Genomic DNA, 19,224 nt, shown 5'->3' on the forward strand with positions numbered 1-19,224 from the left:
TATTCAGAATAGCGGTTTCCATGACCCACTAAGGAAGAGAACAGCACAATAGAATTCAAAACAGTAACAGTTAATTGCACGTTTATTCAAAATCCAATTAAAGCTACATAGTTTAATTAATTTGACAAAACTGATGAACTTGATCAAGTGATAGATGCTTCTCAAAGCCTGATGGTCATTTATACCTCCAGCCCCCCATCACCCCCTGGCACCCCCCTGGGGAATCCCAGGGGGTGGTACCAACCACTCTGGGAACCACTGGGCTAAACCATCTCATTTCTTCTGCCTTTTTGTCCAGGTTCAGACTCTTTTCTCTCTTCCTTTCTGTGGGAAGGAGAAATCAAGGAGAACCAGAAATCAACAGGAGGAGAAAGGAGGACATTTTGACACTCTGTGGTCAAGAAGGTAATGATCCTGCCTTTGTGGGGAGAAGCTAGTGGAGGGGCATCTTGTGGCTTCTGTTATTTAAACCACCCTTAAGAAGACAGTTTCCCCCTTTGCCTCTGCAGCTTCCAGGCAGGCAGAAATGGGGGAAGAGAAATAAGGAGGTGGAGGGGGAATGGCTTCCTGCTGCCGCCAATGAAAGATGTCAAGGAAATTTGTTCGAAGCCGACAAGAGTGGCGGGGATAACCCAGTCAGACGGTTGGCATCCTCCTCATCATCATCACCTGCTCCACAGAGTGAGGTATAGCTGCCTGGACACAAGGCTGGTGTGCGTGGGGATTCAGGGCAGTGGAAACTGCTGTGTCAGCTTTGACAATAGTCAAGAGTCTCCCGTGTACATTCCTTAGGCTGGGGAGGGCTCCTGACACCCAGACGTGCAGGAGATGATCCCGGAGCAAGACTGGATCATAGAATCATAGAACTGTAGAGTTGGAAGGGACCTCAAGGGTCATCCAGTCCAATCCCCTGCAATGCAGAATGTCTTTGAACTGTAAGGCTCCTGGGGCAGGGACCTCGCTGTGTGTTGTCCTTCTATAGGACACGGTTGGTGCTTTAGAGTTAAAAGCAGAAGGACCAAGCATGGGCAGAGCCAGGATGTAGCTTGGGGTGGCAGGCTTTATGTTGGGGGGGGGGGAGCAGAACCGAGGCATCTGTGCCATAATTGATTGGTTAGTATTTTTATTGTATAGTATAGTATTACTATAGTATTTACTTGATTTAGGGGGCTAGCTGCCCCTCCCTGCCCCCCAGCTGTGCCCATGGCAGCAAGGGCAGTCACAGTCTCCAAGAGAAGGGAGAGCTGGTGCTGTGGGCATCCGTCGGTGGGTGCTTCTTCCACCACCTGGACACCCAGAGCCCCCACTGGTGAAGCGGGGCTGTGTGTCAGTGTCTCGACTTGAAAGTGCTGCTAGAGCTGGCTTCCGGTGTGTGTGTGGGGGGGGGGGGTCCATGCAGGTAATGCCAGGGTCAGACAGGCAGCAAGCAAAGCCCAGGAGGTCTCTGGCCCTGAGCCCCATTTCTAGAGGCGGAGGCTGCCTGGCACCCACAGACCAGGGACCTGAGCCTGGCTGGCATTGTGAGCCTTCTGAAGGAGCAGGTGGCAGGAGTTCAGTCTGGGCTCCTGAAAGCTGTCCTGGTCAGCCAAATTGTTTTCTCAGACTCTGCTCTGGATTGAAGGGACTCTGAATACCTGAGGGAGGGAGGATTTGCCAAGGAAGCGTCTCATTGGCAGAGGGGCCCCCACCCCCAGCACCTGCCCCTGTTCAAGTGTATAGTTCTCTCCAGTCAAGAGAGGGCATTGCAGCTGCCCTCACCCAGAGCAGGAGCAAGAGGTGTGATGACAAATGCAGCCTGAACCTTTTAGACAGCAAGGCTTATGCACAGTGCTGCCCCAAAGCCTGGAAATCTTTAGAAACAATAACCCATAATTTCCCCTGCTGATATAGGAAACCTGGGCCAATTCCATGACTCACAGACTCAGGGGCCAATAAAAGGACCCCCCCAAGTTTCTGTATTGTTTCATGCAAGCAGCAAAATCACAGGAAGGCAGGCTCTTCTCCACAAGTTTCACTTCTTCAGAATCACCAAATAATGTGTTTGCTTTTTCTAAATGAATGGACTTGTGAGGTCCAGGCTTGTGGCTGAACTGGGGTCACAGGCTAGACAGACCATGGGCCACACTTGAGCAGACTGCAAGCAAGTTTGCTGACAACAAGCCAGCCAAACACACCTCTGCCTTGGCTTTCAGTTCCTTGAAGGTGGAGGCTTGCGGTGCAGGAGGAAGAGGATGAAGGCCGAGTGATAGGTGTCCTTTTGCAAGGAAGATGAAACATCAGTTTCCCTTGCACAATATTCCAGATGGGAGAAGCCACCAGAAGGTGCAGGCCATCTCCCTCATGCATCCATCTGCTTATGGGGTGGGAAGGTTAGCCAGGAAAGGTCAGCCATGGGTCCCAGGGGGCAGGTGGGGGGAAGGCAGAACTCCTTGGGCAGAAGGGGATGCAGGGGTGCCAGGAGGACGGGGCCAGCCCATGACCAGAGAGTGATGCTTCAGGCCTTTTCCCTAGCCATCTCGCTCACTAATTCTGACCCAAAGCAGAGAGAGGCTTTGTTTCTCCAAGTCAAGGGGGGCTTGAACCTTCTTTGGCGACACGCCAGCAGCAATTCCGGTGATTTGAGCTGGGAGAGGAGCGTGTGAGCTCTCTGGGGCTGTGTGGTGCCAAGTCCAGCTTATGAGGCCTTTCCCTGCAGAAAACCTACTGCCAGCTCCCGTGTCTGGGAGGCAGCGTGAAGCCTAGTCTGGACTGGACAGGCCTGGGATGAATAAATGCTGGGAGGTCCCTGTCCTTTGGCCCTCATCTGGCCAACCAAGTAGGGCTTGCTTTCCCATCCAGCTTCTCTGCACCCTCCAGGCCCAGATGCAAGTATGGTCACCCTCAGCCCAGGCCCTGCTCTGGCAAGTGGTCTGCAGAAGGAGACCGTTTTCCTGGCATCTGGTGGGACTAGATGTGGCCATGTCCATGGGATGTGGAGAGGAAGCAACATGTATACCTTGTGTTTCACTGTGTTTCTTAACTGTTGTTGACACCATGGCCCCCAAATGTAATTATCCTGGCACTCGCTCCGTGTCTTAATCATCTTGCAGCTGTTGCCAAAGGATAATCTTCCTCTTAATACCAGACAGGGCACCCCAGTTGCCAGCTTTCATGTTTGGAAGAGGCTGACTCATATTTGTACCATCCAGATTCTGGGATTGGTAGCATCTGACAAGCTGCATTGGAACTGCCTTACTGGATCAGATCCGCTAGTGCCCACATTCGGTTAAAGCTGCACTGGCTGCCTGGCCCCTTCCAAGCCCAGCCCAAAGTGCTCTTTATTGCTCAGGACCCGATACCTTCTGGAATGCCTCTCCAGATATGAATGGATCTGGTTGCCTAAATCTTCAGCTGAGGCCCCACTCCTTGCATTTTTAATATCTTGTTGGAAGCTGCCCAGAGTGGCTGGGGAAACCCAGCCAGATGGGTGGGGTATAAATAACAAACTATTATTATTATTATTATTATTATTATGAAAGGAGAAGAGAAGGGCCTTCTCAGCCACGCCTCCTGCCTGTTTGATGCTCCCCCCCCCCCCCCGGGAGGGCCACCTGGTACCGACACTGACATCTTTTTGGTGTCAGGTAAAAACTTACATTTTCACCCAGGCTGATGATGATCTTTTTGCTGTTGGTGTGCTGCCAAAACTGCCTGCGGCTGTTATGGTTTGTTTGTTTGTTTGTTTGTTTGTGTATATAAGCGGCGACCCATTTTAGTAAGCTTCTCCTAACCTAGGTTGACACTGAGTCCAACAGTTGAAGGTGCCTCACCTGGGAGTCAGCATCCTGAAGTCAGTGGGGTTTGCTGTGAAGCAGATGCGTCCAGGACTCCAGACTGACAGCCGCCCCCCAGAGCACCTGCCCTCCCCTCCCCCTGACTAGTCTAAGCCTCTCCGTCTCCCAAGGGAATCTCGTAGAAATGAGCAGGCGTCGCCAATCTCTCAAGACTTTCTTTTGTCTGGCAGCTGGTTCTCTTCCAGTTGGCTTGTGTGCAGAATGCAAGGAGGATTTGCAGCCAGCTCACCTGCCTCCTAACCCTTCAGCCGACAACACTGGGAGGCATCAAAGAACAGTGGCTGACTTAGTGTTGGCAGAAGCAGAGAGGCTGGGAGCTCGATCTCGCCTGCCCTTCCTTCTTCTAAATCTGGCAAGTCGCCCTCCAGGAAGGGATCTGAAAGTGATCCAGGCTCCGGAAGGCGGCTGGCAAAAACAGAGACCCTCAGGTCGAAGCAAAGGCCAAGTTCCGTAGAGACACATGGTTTTAGCCTTTCACCTTGCATATGTTGCACTGTGGAAAATAGACACAGTGATAGCCTCGTAGTGTCAACACACATTTAGTATTCCTCACCCTCTGCTAACACTTTTGCAAGTGGTCCTTTGTATTGATCCTGGACTTCTTGCCCTACTGCATGCAAAGGTTAAGTCTCTTTTGCAAATCAGAGAGGATTTTAGGACAAAGCATTCTAGGGTAACACTTGGAAGGAAAAGGTAAGTTGAGCTTTATGCCCCTCGCCCAGGACAACACAGGGCTTCCCCAGGCACTTCTGATCTCATTTAATTTGATTATGTACAAGGTTAAAGGCTAACTTTCTGGGGAGGGGGGCCCTGGGGGATGTGCCCATCCAGGTGCCCAACAGGAGACAGACCAGCAGAGAGGCCAGAGGGCCTGGGGGGGGGCCCTGCGAGGCTACAGAACATGTGCAGCTGAATAGGTCACTTCAAGCCCAACCGCCAAGCCCTGCTGGGGGCCTCTGAATTGGTGGGTCCTTGGGAAGTCTGAAACATCTGTCCTAATCCTGGCTCTCAAATGGCTACTGGTCCCGAGGGCCACACTCTGCCTCCCCAGTCAGAGGCAGCCAGGCTTCTGGTCACAAGGAGCTGGAAGGGGAGAGGGAGAGTTGTTGCTGCTGCTGCTGCTGCTGCTGGGTTCCCCAGTGGGCGTCTGGTTGGCATTGTGAGACTGGGATGCTGGACTAGATGGGCTCCGTTGGGCCTGATCCAGCAGCCAGGCTCTTCTCATGTTCCTGACAACTTCGTGAAAAGGCCCATTTTAAAGTGCCATGGTGAGGACTTAGGAATGTGCCCAGCTGTGTTCATGAAGCAAAGTATTCCTGCACTTAAGCCTAGGTTGTTTATATACGTAATTCCTTGATAGCCAAATTGTAGTCTTTTGTCATTTTTTAATTTATTGGCGCGGTCTGTATTTTGCATTTACCAATGCTGCGTATTTCTACGTTTGGGTGTTTGCTGTAAGCTGCTTTGGACACAGCCAGTGCCGGATTTACGTATAAGCTAATCAAGCTCTTGTTAGGGCCCCACTCTCTTGGGGGCCCCCCAAAAATGTAAAGGAAAAAATAAAACTGGACATACATTTCCAAAATAGAAGATGAAAAACAAATAAAATCAAACCTCCATGTTGTGTAGGCTGTGGGATGTACATATTTTGTAAGGTGCAAATGGCTTGAGATACCTATGAGGTCCATCAGTGACCATATAGCATATATTGAACCCAAAAAACAGCGGCAATTTCTTGTTGACAAAGGACAGCTGGACATAGAAAGGGCCCCATTCCCTCCAGGAGCTGAGGGCCGCATCAAACCTCAATCCGGCCCTGCTCGACCGAGAGGGCGCAAGCTCCGGGAGGGAAGCGGGCGGGCAGAGAGACCCCGCGGACCCTCCGCCGGCGAGGCCCCGCCCTGGCGGCCGGAGGAAGGAAGGGGCGGGCTCTGGCCCCGCGGAGGGCCAATGGGCAGCCTCCCCGGCCGCCGGGCCCCGCGCATTGGCTGGCGGGCGCCGGCCCGGGCTGGGTCGCATCCCGCCGCCCAGGCAAGATGGCGGCGGCGGCGTCTGAGGAGGCGGCGGCGGCGGCGGCGGCAGCGGGAGGCGGCGCGGCCGGGCGGGGATGAGCCCCGGCGCCCTCGCGCCCCACGCCGCCCTCGCGCGCCTCGCCATGGCCCGCCTGGCCGACTACTTCGTGGTGGTGGCCTTCGCGCACGGGAAGCGCGGTGAGTCGGGGGGGGGGGCGAGGAGGCGGAAGGCGGAGGGAGCCGAGGCCCCGCGGAGCAGACGGGCCCGGCCCGCCAGGCGCCCCACAAGACCGGCGGGGAGGCCCGGTCGGGAGCTGGAGAGGCTGCCCGGGGGCCTGCGGGCGGGGGCGGAAGGGCCTGCGCAGCGCCGCGCACCCGAGGGCCGGGGGACGGAAGCGGCAGGCCCGGCACCTCCTCGCCGCCCTCTCCTGCCAGTGAAGGCAAGCCGGCTGCCCGTCTCGGGCCGGGGGGTTGGCTTGCTCGGCCCGCCGGACGGGGCCCCCCCGGGGCGGCAGCTGCACGCAGGTGCACGTGAGAACCCGAGCTTGGCAGGTGCATCGCCCACGTGGGAGCCTGCGCCGGATGCAGATCACGTGAGAAGTCCGTCCCCCCCCCAGCAGCTCCCGGTGCGCTGCGCGGATGTCTGGCGGGTTTGGGGCGGGAGGTGGGGCTGAGCGCCGAGGGGGAGACGCTCGGGGCAGGGATGGGTCTCTAGAGCCCTTCTGGCAAAAGGGGCTTTGGGTCCTGACTAGGCGCTGCATCTCTTCTTCTGCTTCCTGGTACCTGAGTCATCAGGTAGATGCTGGCCCGAGAAAGGCAGGTCTCTGCATGTCGAGCAGGTGAACCTGCTGCTTCTCTGTCTCGGGCTCCCCTCCTCTTGGTGGCCCTGGGCCTCTCGCCCTGTCTTTCTGGGTCTCTTGGCCTATTTCCGCCTCTAGAATGCATTGCGTGCTTTTCGCATTTAGGGTTCTGTTGCTGAAATTGCCTTGAGAGTTAGACGGAGGGGGGTTGTTGGGTTATTTTGGGCAACAGTCTCCTCCCACGGCCTGTTTCATACCGAAGGAAACGGGTTTCTGTGCTCTTCGGTCTTTCTGTGGCACAGTGATGTTTGACAGCTCCTTTTTGGAGGTATTCAAGGAAAGACTGAATCGACATCTTTCAGGGATGCTTCAGGTAAAGAGTCTGGAATTCAGAGAGAAGGGCCTTGGAGGGGGCCATTCATTGCAGCACATTTCTTTAGCAGGCTATATTCTAGCTAAAACATGATGTTTCAGTCTTCTCCCAGCTTCCTCTGGAAGCTTCCAAGGAAATATTTAAGTCAATCTTTTGCAATCAATTGCAGTTCATATGTTTCTTAGACAGTTGCTATGACAATTAAATAGTAGTTATTAAGTACATTATTCCTGCTTTGGAGGGGATTGTAGATGATCACTGGGGGTCCCTTCCAAGTCTATAATTCTGTGGAGCCTTTATAACATCTAGGAGTATTATCCAGAGTCACTTCTATAAAGTTGGCCATTTATTTTGAAATCAGTATTACAAAAAAGCCCAAGTAAATAAAACCCATTCAAATTCTCCATAGCATAAGCCACTCCAGCCTCAATCCAGCAGATGGGACAAAAATTACTCATGCAGCCCACGTGTGTTTTGCTCTATAGATATGTGTTAAGGAAGGGGAGCAATTGTGAAATCAAGGATTTCTGTTTGTCTCTTGGTACCCACGCAAGGACTTGCTGCAAGATCACTCACTGGAAGGCTGTCCAGAAATAAGAGCTGGTGCTCACTGACAGGAAAGAGAGGGATGCGGTAGATGGGTGTGCTGCTTGGCTGCCAGTTTGCACATGGCATGGCATGTTTGTGATGCTTGACTTCAAAAAGTTTCCTCTTTTTGCCTCCATTTTTTTTTAATTCGATAAACAGATTCTGTGGAAATGGATTCATTTGTAAGAGACGGACAGTTCAAGGGTTTACTCATCTGCTTTTAGTCACAATTCAACACATTGGCCGTTACTTTTATAGAATTGTGCGGCTGAGGTTTGGGAACAATTGGGGGCCTGCCTTCTCCGTGAGATCAGGAGGGAGCCCATCTCTGGGTCCTGCCTGGGAGGGGGCCTGCTGCTCAGTGGCTGCACCTTGATGATGGGGCTCCTTGACCCTGGCAGTATGGCCGATCCCTTCCTTTACGAGGAACGGTTGAGGGAGCTGGGTATGGAAAAGAGGAGACTGAGAGGAGATAGAGTAGCCACCTTCCAGTATCTGATGGGACGTACATGGAAGATGGAGGCAGCAGATTTTCTCCTGCTCTGGAGGTGGCAGGATCCAAGTGAATGGCTTCAAGTGACAGGAAAGGAGATTCTGACTAAACAACAGGAAGAACTTTCTGACAGTAAGAGCTATTCGACAGTGGTAAGGATTCCCTTGGTAGATGGTACACTCTCCTTCCTTGGAGGTTTTTAAGAAGAGGTTGGATGACCACCAGTAACCCAGTTTTCAGGCACCACGTGGCACCTAAATTGTCTACCTGGCTTTCTAACACTAATCTACACCAGTTTCTAATTTGTTACGGGGCCAAGTTCAAGGTGTTACTATGAGTATATAAAGCCCTTAACAGAATAGCAATATATTCTCCAGAAAACTTTAATGGTTTAGTTAAGCATGCTATCACTTGAGTAAATTTTCATTTAATTATACACATCAAATTTAGATCCCCCCCCAATATTTTTCCAGATTATTATAAGCTCTAGCCTTATTTCAGACATCATGATATATCAAGATATCACAATGTTTAGCTGGCAATATATCATGATATTGAAAACCAGATATCGCCCAGCCCTAGAGTAGATGTGATCTTGTGGATGTAATCTTAGAGCATCTGTCTATAACAGGGGTAGGCAACCTAAGGCCCATGGGCTGGATGTGGCCCAATCGCCTTCTCAATCTGGCCTGCGGACGGTCCGGGAATCAGCATGTTTTTACATGGTGTTTCCTGCTTGGCAGGGGGTTGGACTCGATGGCCCTTGTGGTCTCTTCCAACTCTATGATTCTATGATTCTACATGAGTAGAATGTGCCCTTTTATTTAAAATGCATCTCTGGGTTATTTGTGGGGCCTGCCTGGTGTTTTTACATGAGTAGAATGTGTGCTTTTATTTAAAATGCATCTCTGGGTTATTTGTGGGGCCTGCCTGGTGGTTTTACATGAGTAGAACGTGTGCTTTTATTTAAAATGCATCTCTGGGTTATTTGTGGGGCATAGGAATTTGTCCCCCCCCAATATAGTCCAGCCCACCACATGGTCTGAGGGATGGTGGACCGGCCCACGGCTGAAAAAGGTTGCTGACCCCTGGTCTATAATCTTTGAGAATTCTTGGAAAACAGGTGGAGGCAGGCAGATGTCCTCATCTTCAAAAAGGGGGGGGGGGGGAGAAGATCCAGGTAACTACTGACTAGTGAGCTTGACACTGATATTGGGAAAGTTTCTGGAACAGATTATGAAAAAGATGGTCTGTGAGCACCTAGAAAAGGATGGTGTGATTACTCAGCATGGGGCTCTCAAAAAACCAGTTATGCCAAACCAGTCTCATTATTTTTTGAAGGAGTTGCAAGCTTGGTGGATCAGGGAAATGCTGTGGGTGTAGTGTATCTCGATTTCAGTAAGGCTTTTGACAGAGTCCCCCATGATATTCTTGTGGCGAAGCTGGTAAAATCTGGGCTGGATGAAGTAACTCTTTGTTGCTGGTTGCCTGCCCAAAGCCAAAGGGTGGTCACTAATGATTCCTCATCATCCTGGAAAAAGTGACAAGTTGGGTGCCAAAGGCTTCTTTCCTGGGCCTGTTGTGGTAAGCAGAGTTCGGAATTAGCGGCCGCCAGGTGCATTTTGCATCTAAAGGTTCTCCATTTAAGAGCACCTCCAAAAGTCCAGGTGCTGTTTTTTTGCACCTGGTTGACACTCAAAAGATTAGTGAAATGTATGTGCTTTGAAGGCTCAAAGTATATGTTAAGGATAGACTATATGTTATGGAGTTTTAAAATAAAGCGTAGAGTGTTTTGAAAACAGGAAGTATGGTGCCAATATTTTTCAACACCAACTTAAGTATGTTTTAACAATTTCTGCTGAAAATGTGATATTAACAATGTGTCACTTATGTGAATTGCATATTAATTCATACTTATCAAAATAATAATAAAAAAGTGTTGCTGACCCCCGCAGAGGTGACTAGACATTCTGTTTTGCTGCCCATAAACCAGGTCCCAGAAGCCATTTGCCTCCTAACTTTTCTATCCCAGTGATTGTAAAGGTTTTGGATGAAGGAATTGAGGTGATGCTCATATTTGCAGATGACACCAAACTGGGAGGGGCAGAAGACAGAATCAGGATTCACGATGACCGTAACAGATTGGAAAACTTGAATTTCAGTAGGCTGCTGTACTTAGACAGGAAGAACCAACTGCACAAATATAACATGGGGGACACGTGGCTTGCCAGTAGTATGTGTGAAAAGGACCTAGGGATCTTAGTGGACCACCAGCTTAACACGAGTCAACAGTGTGTGATGCAGCAGCGAAAGAAAGCTAAAACAATTCTAGGCTGCATCAACAGAAGTCTAGTGGCCAGATCAAGGGAAGTAATAGTACCTCTCTATTCTGCCTTAGTCAGACCACACCTGGAGTACTACTGTGTCCAGTTCTGGGCACCACAAATTAAGAAGCATATTGACAATCTGGAATGTGTGCAGTGGAGGGTCTGGAAGCTGCCTTAGGAGGAACAGTTGATGGAGTTGGGTATGTTTAGCCTGGAAAAGGGGAGACGTGAGAGGAGATACTATAGCCATTTTCAAATATCTCAAGGGCTGTCATATGGAAGGTGGAACAAGCTGGTTTTTGAATGTTCTGGAGGGGAGGACCCAAACCAATGGATTCAAGTTACAAGAAAGGCGAATCCAAGTGAACACCAGAAAGCACTGGGACAGTAGGAGCTGTTTGGCCGTGGAATGGTCTCCCTGAGGAGGTGGGGGACTCCTCTTCCTGGGAGGTTTTTAAGCAGAGGTTGGGTGGCCATCTGTCATGGGGGCTTCAGCTGAGATTCCTGCACTGCAAGGGGTTGGACTAGATGAACCTTGGGGTCCCATCCAACTCTACAGTTCTGTGATTGTAGACATTGACCGTACATGCTCGTGTTCAGAGTTAATTTCAAAACTAGTTATTTTTAGAGACGCTTAATATCATTGGAAGTAAAAGGTAAAGGGGCCCTTGACCATTAGGTTCAGTCGTGACCGACTCTGGGGTTGCGGCGCTCATCTCGCTTTACTGGCCGAGGGAGCCGGTGTACAGCTTCCGGGTCATGTGGCCAGCATGACTAAGCCGCTTCTGGCGAACCAGAGCAGCGCACGGAAACGCTGTTTACCTTCCTGCTGGAGCGGTACCTGTTTATCTACTTGCACTTTTGATGTGCTTTCGAACTGCTAGGTGGGCAGGAGCAGGGACTGAGCAACGGGAGCTCACCCCGTTGCGGGATTTCAACCGCCGACCTTCTGATCTGCAAGTCCCAGGCTCTGTGGTTTAACCCACAGCGCCACCCGCGTCCCTATTATTGGAAGTATACAATTTAAATAAAATTGTTAGGTTTTTTTTTCTTTTTACAAAACTGTACTTGTTTATTCATAACTGCCCTGATGCTACCCTTTTAAAATATGTAAATGACTCTTGCAGTTGACATCAGTGAGCCTTTTGCTGTGGAGGGCTCATGCCCTTTGCCTGTGTTTGGGGGTGTGAGCCTCAAGGAAGTAGCAGCTGCCTTAGCCAGAGGCTTTGGTGAAACCAGCCTATGGAGCGCCAGGCCAAGTCTTCCGCCCAGGCTCTCTCCCTTGTGTGGTGGTGGGCTTGCTGGCATTATTCCTGCCCACAGCCACCCCTTCATTCCTGCCTTCTGATCCCCTCTTCCACCACATTGCTTTCTGCAGCATGTTCTGTTCTCTGCCCATAATGTTCCCGCGGCATTTATCCAAACTCCCCCACTTTCCTGGTCTGAGGGAAAATAACAAGAGTAGCTCCTGGAAGCCACCTGCCTCCTGTCCCTTTGGTTCTTCCTCCTTGGCCACCCTGCCCTTTACTGTAGCATCCATGAGCTTGCCAGCTCTGGCAATTTCGACTCCTGCAGCTTTTCCCAAGGCTTTTGTCCAGTGCTTTTTCCAAGTACACATTACGCTTGTAATCCACAGCCTGGTACGTAGGAGGGCTTTATTTCATGGGGCAGGGCAGCCTTTAAGATGGCAACTGTTCTATGGTATGTGTTTCTGATAGTAACTAGATCAAGGGTCAGCAACCTAAGGCCCATGGGCCGGAAGCGGCCTGCAGAGGTCATTTGACTGGCCCCCGAGCCGCCCCCGAACTGAGCTGCCTGCTCATGCGCTGCACTAAACTGGCACAGCATGGCACGGGGACTCGCTTCTGCAGTGCTGGAAATCACAGGTGCGCGCACTCACAATCCGGCCCATGGAGGAATCTCCGTGGGACTGATCCGGCCCAGGCAAGATAATAGGGGATGTTGATAGGGGACACACACTTCCCGTTTTTCCTCCTTGTTGGCTAATCAAGCAACTTCTTGATGGGGCTGTGGCAGACAGAGCTTGCTTCCCGCCCCAATGAATTGGCGGCCCCCACTTGTCCCAGGGGCCGGAGCATTGGGCATCAGGCCACCTCTTGTGCAGATGCCTGGATGTGTGGCTGTTCTGCACCAGGCAAAGGGGCACAGGGAAGCTTCCCCTGGGGGCATCCGGGCAGTAGACCTCCAAGGGGTGGGGTGGGGGGAGGCCTCAGTGTTGCTCTGACTCAGAGCGGGCTTTTGTACATTGAATGCAGCTGTGCCAAAGCAGCCACGTCTCTCTTTGGAAGAGCTGCCTTGTGGTTGAGGTTTGGCCTCCACTGTGTGGGAGTTTCTTAGTCAAATGTGTTCATTTGGAGAAAAATGTCCCGCCTGTGTGTTCCTTACAGGGCTAGAGACCACGGTAGCCTGACTGCCTGGGAGCCTCAGCTCTCTGGAACCCGCTTGGTCGCCAGATGTGCAGCCAGTTGCCCATTCCGCAGCAAGAGCTTGCTGGCCATTCAGAGTGGAGGGACTGGGCATGGCTCATAAGCCCAGGGTGTGTCCATGGGGAAGGGCAGGGGAGGGGTTGTCTGGCCAGGTGCCTGGTCTGAGTGTTCTGGAAGAGCGGAGCAGAAGGATCGGCATGCAGCAGGCAGAGAAGGGTCTGGAGGGCTCCACAGAGAGTTAGTCTGAGATCTGGTGCTGATCAGTGGTTCCCATGAAGTGCGACATTTCCCAAGTTCTGGGATGATGTGGATCCAGTGTGGGGTTGCCAGCAGACCCTTGGGGGAAGCACTTAAACATTCCAAAATGGCTTTCATAAGCTGGTGGACCACAGGCCAGTGAAGTATGACCGGCTGAGGCTGGTGCTCTCTGCCTGCCTGCCTGCCTGCTTGCTGCCTCGGCGCTTGCAGCTGCAGCCTCCATGGCCTGAATCACAAGCAGCCTTTATGGGCAATTCTTCCTGTGCCACACAGTCAGGAGATGGCCTAGTGTCCTGCTCTCTGCCAATTCTTGTGTGCCCTGCTGACTCTACGATTCTATGGATGGCCTTCTGTCACGGATACTTTAGCTGAGATTGCTGCATTGCAGGGGTTGGACTAGATGACCCTCAGGGACCCTTCCAACTCTGCTATTCTATGATTCTAGGATAATACACAAGTTCAACGTCATTTTGGGTTGTACTGGCAGGAATACTTGCCCAGTGGACAGTGCTGCTCTGCTCAGCACTCATGCACTTGGCCCTTTGGTAAACAGAGGCCGGGTTAGCCTCCCTGGACCTCTGTGTGCCCTTTCCCTGGGCATCAAGAGTCCTCTGACTCCATCTCCTCTGATGCTCCTGCTAGTCTGGCTTGTATATGGCCTTGCGGGATGTCCTGGTGCTCACCATAGATACCTTGCTGGGATGCCTTGCAAGGATGGGTCCAGGAGGCGCTGTGTTGAAGTGGCTTCAGCTGTTCCTGGAGGGCAGGTCCCAGAAGGTGGTGATGGGCATTTGCTTATGGCATGCTGCACATTTCCACCTCGTTCTGCACTTGCTTATTGGTGTCAGGTGCCATAAGAAAGCTGCAGAGATAGCGCAGGATAGTACGCACCCCGGAAATGATCTCTTTCAGCTTATGCCTTCGGGATGAAGGTATAAGGTTAAAAAGACCAGGACTAGCTGCCTGAGAAACAGTTTCTACCCAAATGCAATTCTGGTTCTAAACGCAGTATAAGGAGTCTCTATAGTATATTGTACTGTATTATAAAACGGGGTTTCAGAGATTTTAGGGGTTTTTGAATGCCTTATGTAGATTTTTCAATTTCATTGTTCTGTATGGGACAATGACAATAAAGATATCGTATTGTATTGTACTGTATCTTCCTGAGGAGTAGTGGAAACCCTGAATGATCTGGGAGCTGTGGGAGGCGGGGCATGGGTGAGAAACAGGAATCCAGTCCAGATTAGGGGGGAATGCTGTTAGCTGGGGATGGGGGGGCAGGTGATCTTGGAGTGGGAAAGTGGTCTGTCTCCCTCTGAGTCCTGAGGTTTACAGCTGGCAGAGTCTCTTCTTTGGAATGCTCTTGTCTGGGTTAAGTTGCTTTTCTTTTCTTTTTAAATTTGATATTAATTTTTCATTAATAACACTCAAATATGGGCCACATTATTACAGTATCAAATCGTGCCAAATCATAATACAATTTATAAAGCCAATTATACATTCCAAATTAAACAAATTGGGTGACTTCCCGTGTTCTGATTGTTCAGAGATAATTATTCCTAAATCCTGCACATAATCTCCTATATAATCCAAATACAGCAATTCTGATCTTGATCCTTCTATTTTTGCAGCCACTGGCGTAATGGTTGCTTTTCATGCTAGGCCCTCTGCTAGTGCGGAAAGAAGCAGCCGCTCACATTGCAGGCGGCCACTGTGTGCAATGTGATTTTGTGATGGCTGTACTCTAGCTCTGATGGCTGGTTTGCCATCTGAGTAACACACACACACAAAAGTGTAGACAGAACAGGATTGGGTCATGACGTAGATGACAACTCGGAAGTCCTGGCTGCCTCTGTCCCTGAGGCTGGCTCATCTGCATCAGCAACCTGGTTGCTCCTTGTGGTCGCAACACCATTTCCTAGTAGCAGCCCCCGCCCTAAGGGAGGTGTGGTGCTTCCAGCTGCATGGGGGTTTGGCTTCCTTGTACCCTGTGTTAGAAACCCAGGTGTATAAGCTAGTTGCCAAATGGCACCTTGAACCTAGGTTGCCGTCACCGCAATAGAAGTCCTAGGCGCCATTCTCTCCCCCCAAGTGGGATTTAGTAGTAGTAATAGTAGTATTTTTCATTTCGTTTCTATAAGAAAATCTCAAAGCAGTTTACAACACATTAAAACCCCAAACAATACAATCCAGAATTAAACAAATTCAAGCTTCAAGGAAAATATTTCAGATCCTTCTCTGACTTTTGCTTGTATTTATCTACTTAATTTATATACAGTAGCTGCCCCATAGCAGAAGCAGTGTTTGGAATCAGCCAGGCTCCAGGCACGTTTCACACTGCCTTTCAACCACTTGTGGTGCCTGACATCTCCACCATCTAGAGGTGCCTGCCTGTGGATCATTGGATTCTAGACTGTTTTCACACGCTAATACCCTATCCTGTAGAATTCTATCAGCTATATTTTATCTGCACAATCTGAATGAATTTCTGGAACCAAAATCCTTTTTTTTTTCTGTGCAGCCTGAGCAGGAGAAGTCACCATTAAGAAAAAGAAGCCAGAATAGGCCAGTATATGTGCAGATTGTCCCTGGATTGTGTGACTTTTCTTCTTTCAGTTCTCAAAGCTCTTAAGCTAGCTCAAGGTTGTCCTCTGAAGTAGCTAGATCTTTAACTGATAACCAATCAGTCAGTCCATCATTTGAAAAATAAGGCATTAGAGCCATCTTGCCAAAAATGGCAACTAGGCATCCCATTTTGGTGCCTGAAACCTCGGCATAAGGAGCCATTAGGCATCTAGCTTATGTATCTGAGTTTCTGACACTGAGCAGAAGTACTCCAGGAAGCCAGTGTGGTGGTGTGGTGAAAGTGTTTGATTAGGACCTGGGAGATCAGAGTTCAAATCCACATCCAGTCATGAAGCTGACTGAGTGACTCTGGGCCAGTCACAGCCTCTTAATCCTTACAATGACCCTGTGAGGTAGGTTCACTGAGGAACGAGTGAACCATGTCTTCCTTGGAGAAAAAGGTGGGATATAAATGCTGCCCTGCTTAAGAAATCCGGAGGGGCCAACCAGATGGAGGTGCCAGTTGCCAGCCTGGCACCCAGAGATCTCCCTGTGGTCGCACCTGGGGAATTTTCAGCGCTGCTCCTGCATCATCACCACAACTACCGTCTCCTCCGTGATTTGCTGCAGAAAGCCAGCAATGAGCAGAGGGCAGCTCCTTCCTCCTGGAGGAGGCCTCTCTCGTGAGCTAGTATTTGCTGCACTGACTGGACTGGCTCTCCAGGGCTCCAGGCTCGTGGTTTTCTTTCTTTCCCAGCCTGCTTGGAGCTGCTGTCAGGGATTGAACCAGGACCTTCTGTTCTGCCACTGGGCTTAGGTTACCTATGGAGTCTCTTTGCCCCCCCCCCCCCCCGCCAAGCTGTTTTCAATCTGTGAAGCCTAAACCTGGTGAAGGGAGCTTCTTTCAGGACCTTGTTTTCTCTTGTGCTTCCTGGTCGACCTGCAGCCTCAGGAGTGGTGCTGCTCTGGGCGGCCCCTCATTCCTCTGCTGGAGGCGGCAGACCTGCCTCGAGAGCAGCTGGGGGCTGAGCTGGTGTCAGTCTTGCTGTGCTGCTTGCCTGGCGCTGCCTTGCCGTCTTGCGGGGAGCAGGACGATCAGGAAGCTGAATGGTTTTTGAGGCAGGCTTGGCGCATCAGTTTCTTCCTTATATAGAAGCAACATTTCGTACCTCCCTGGGCTGCGGTAATTGTGACTCACTTGGGATCTCAAGTGCTGCATTTTGGAAGGTCTGGATGCAAAAAGGGGTTTGGTTGCAGGTTCAGGAATTAGTTGTCAACTTTTTCAGACTTGGCGCCCGCCTTTAACCTCAACTGGCAAGGCAGGACCCCCTCTTGACCACAGGTGCCTGTTTTTATTCTTTCTCCCTCTGCCTGTGCATCTGCTCTTGGGAAAAAATACTAGAAAATATCTGTACTACCCCAGTGAAGGGAAGGATTTTAGTGGGAGAGCACTTGCGTTGCATGCAAAAGGCCCCAGGTACAGTCTCAGTCAGCTCAGGCTGGGAAAGGCTTCCTTCCTGCCAGTCAGTCTCATTGGACCAGGAGCCTCACTTGGTATAAGGGAGGTTCCCATGTCACAGTAAGGGGATCCATGAGGTGAAGGCCGGCGCTTTAGGAGGATGTTGTGGTGAGCTTCCTGGCAAACCTGTGTGCCAACAGAATACCCCTTCCCCGTGTCTGCATTCAGGGAAGTTTGAAGAGGTGAAATGGGGGCCCACTTCCTCACTTGCACAGTGATTTTGACAAGGGTCTTTAGAGTAATGTGCACATGAGAGAAAGGGACTTGTCCACACTGCGATGGGGAGCCCTTTTTAGGCTCACAAAATCCACATGCCATTCTGGGCCGTCTTCTGAGTGCTGCCGTGGGTGGGGCCAGAAGGGAGCAGAGCAGTGGATGTTTGACTCTGACCTTGGAATAGGAGGTTGCATTCTGGCCATGCAAAAGGTGGAGGTTTCCACATTGCCGAACACACCATTTGTATCTCCAACCTCTTTCCATGCAATGAGAGTTAGACCTTTTCCCGCCAGGCAAAATCACTCCAGAAGGGTAGAGCTTGTGGGAGGGAGTATGACTTGTGGACAGCCCTGAGGGCCAGATGGAGAGGCCTGGGGGGCCATATATACAGGGCCCTGCTCTATACTCTGCTTAGAAAACTGATCCTGCAGGCTCTGTGAGACCTGAATGGATGCTGTGGGGGTGGAAGGAAAGCAGTTCATGGTCCCCAGCTGCAGGGTTGTTCCATGTTTCTATTGTGTTACGTGAGCTTTGGAGAGCCTGGAAGGCCTGAGTCTCCAGCGCTTTCTCTGGCAAGGGCTCCCCCTCTGATCTGTTTAGCATCTTGGAGAGTTGCAGCACGTTCAGCCCAGCTGCATCACTTGGGGGCCCGAAGATCACAGCTGGGGAGGGCGGGTGCTGCTGGGATGGGAGGGTCAGTTGCATATTGAGCTGGCAGAAGGACCAGTGGCAAAGTTTGTGTTTCTTTAAAAATTATTTTTATTAAAGATGTTCTTGGTTTACAAAAGTACATGCCTTGTCTCTTTTTTCAGGTTGTATAGTCTGTCTTACAAATCAGTTTCATTTGTTGTGAGACTTTATTGTTGGGTACATATAAGGTTGGGGAAGAAGGGGGGAGAGGAGGGGTGGGGAGGCTCACATTCTTTTCTATAGTGTCCTTGTGGGGTTTTGTGTCAGCATCAACTGGTAGGTTCTCTTTTTGTTTATCTCATTACCTTGGTAGTGCGAGGTATTGGGGGGCAGGTTGTCTGTGGTTGTCTACAGTGGGGCTTGTTGCATTTGTGAGGGGGTGGGAGCGCTTGTTGGGTCAGGTAAGCCAGATTGATTCGTATTCTGCCAGTGGATTTTTCTTGTTGTCTTGTTGGGCTGAGCTGGTGGCAAAGTTGACTGCTAGCCCACGTGATGGGTGTCTGCTATGTTTCCTGGTCCTTAAGTCACTTATTTAAAGATTGTGTGTGTGTGCTGCGTCTTACAAGAGAATAAATAAGAGAGGAGTAACTCAAAGGAGGGAGGTAACTGGGTTGCATAGTATATAGCAGGCACGTCCAACAGGTAGATCACCAGTAGATCACTGGCTGCCCCCAAAGAAGCTCAACAACTTTGGCTCCCCTAAAAAAGAAGCTCAACATTTTAGCCCTGCACCCACCAAAAATAGGGCTTTCCTTCTCCCTAAAACTTTGACCTGAACCCCAAAAAAGAGGGTAGATCTCTGGCAGTTTTTAACTCTGAGTAGATCGCAGTCTCTTGGGAGTTGGCCACCCCTGGTATATGGATTAGTAACCAAATTACTAGACTTACCATAGACTTACTTTAGGCTATGAGCTCCTGTCTCCAGGCAAGGATGCCTCAAGGAGAATTGCAGAACCATTGTTTCAATTCACATGGTCAGACAATCCAGGGGTCAAGAATGCTGAGGTCCGAGGTCTCATCATCCCTAGCTAACAGGACCAGTGGTCAGGGATGATGGGAATTGTAGTCCCAAAACAGCTGGAGGGCCAAGTTTGGTCATGCCT

At 50.7% G+C, this 19,224-nt stretch overlaps 2 protein-coding genes across 13 annotated transcripts in view; one reads left to right on the plus strand and one right to left on the minus strand.

Moving 5' to 3' along the window:
* Positions 1–19,224, minus strand: part of PPP6R2 (protein phosphatase 6 regulatory subunit 2) — a 221,538-nt gene that overhangs the window by 122,462 nt on the left and 79,852 nt on the right. The window lies entirely within an intron of this gene.
* SBF1 (SET binding factor 1) overlaps positions 5,864–19,224 on the plus strand; it is a 45,801-nt gene continuing 32,440 nt past the window's right edge. For 8 of the 12 annotated variants that reach the window (XM_083699811.1, XM_083699815.1, XM_083699817.1 and 5 more), the window contains exon 1: positions 5,891–6,043. In XM_083699811.1, coding sequence (XP_083555937.1) covers positions 5,941–6,043 — 103 coding nt within the window. In that variant the 5' untranslated portion in view covers positions 5,891–5,940. Of the gene's footprint in view, positions 6,044–19,224 lie in introns of all 12 variants that reach the window. The other 4 variants (XM_083699809.1, XM_083699818.1, XM_083699810.1 and 1 more) reach the window with 2 other exon arrangements.

Source organism: Podarcis gaigeae (genome assembly GCF_964106915.1).
Source record: "Podarcis gaigeae genome assembly, chromosome: 10".
Taxonomy (NCBI): Eukaryota; Metazoa; Chordata; class Lepidosauria; order Squamata; family Lacertidae; genus Podarcis; species Podarcis gaigeae.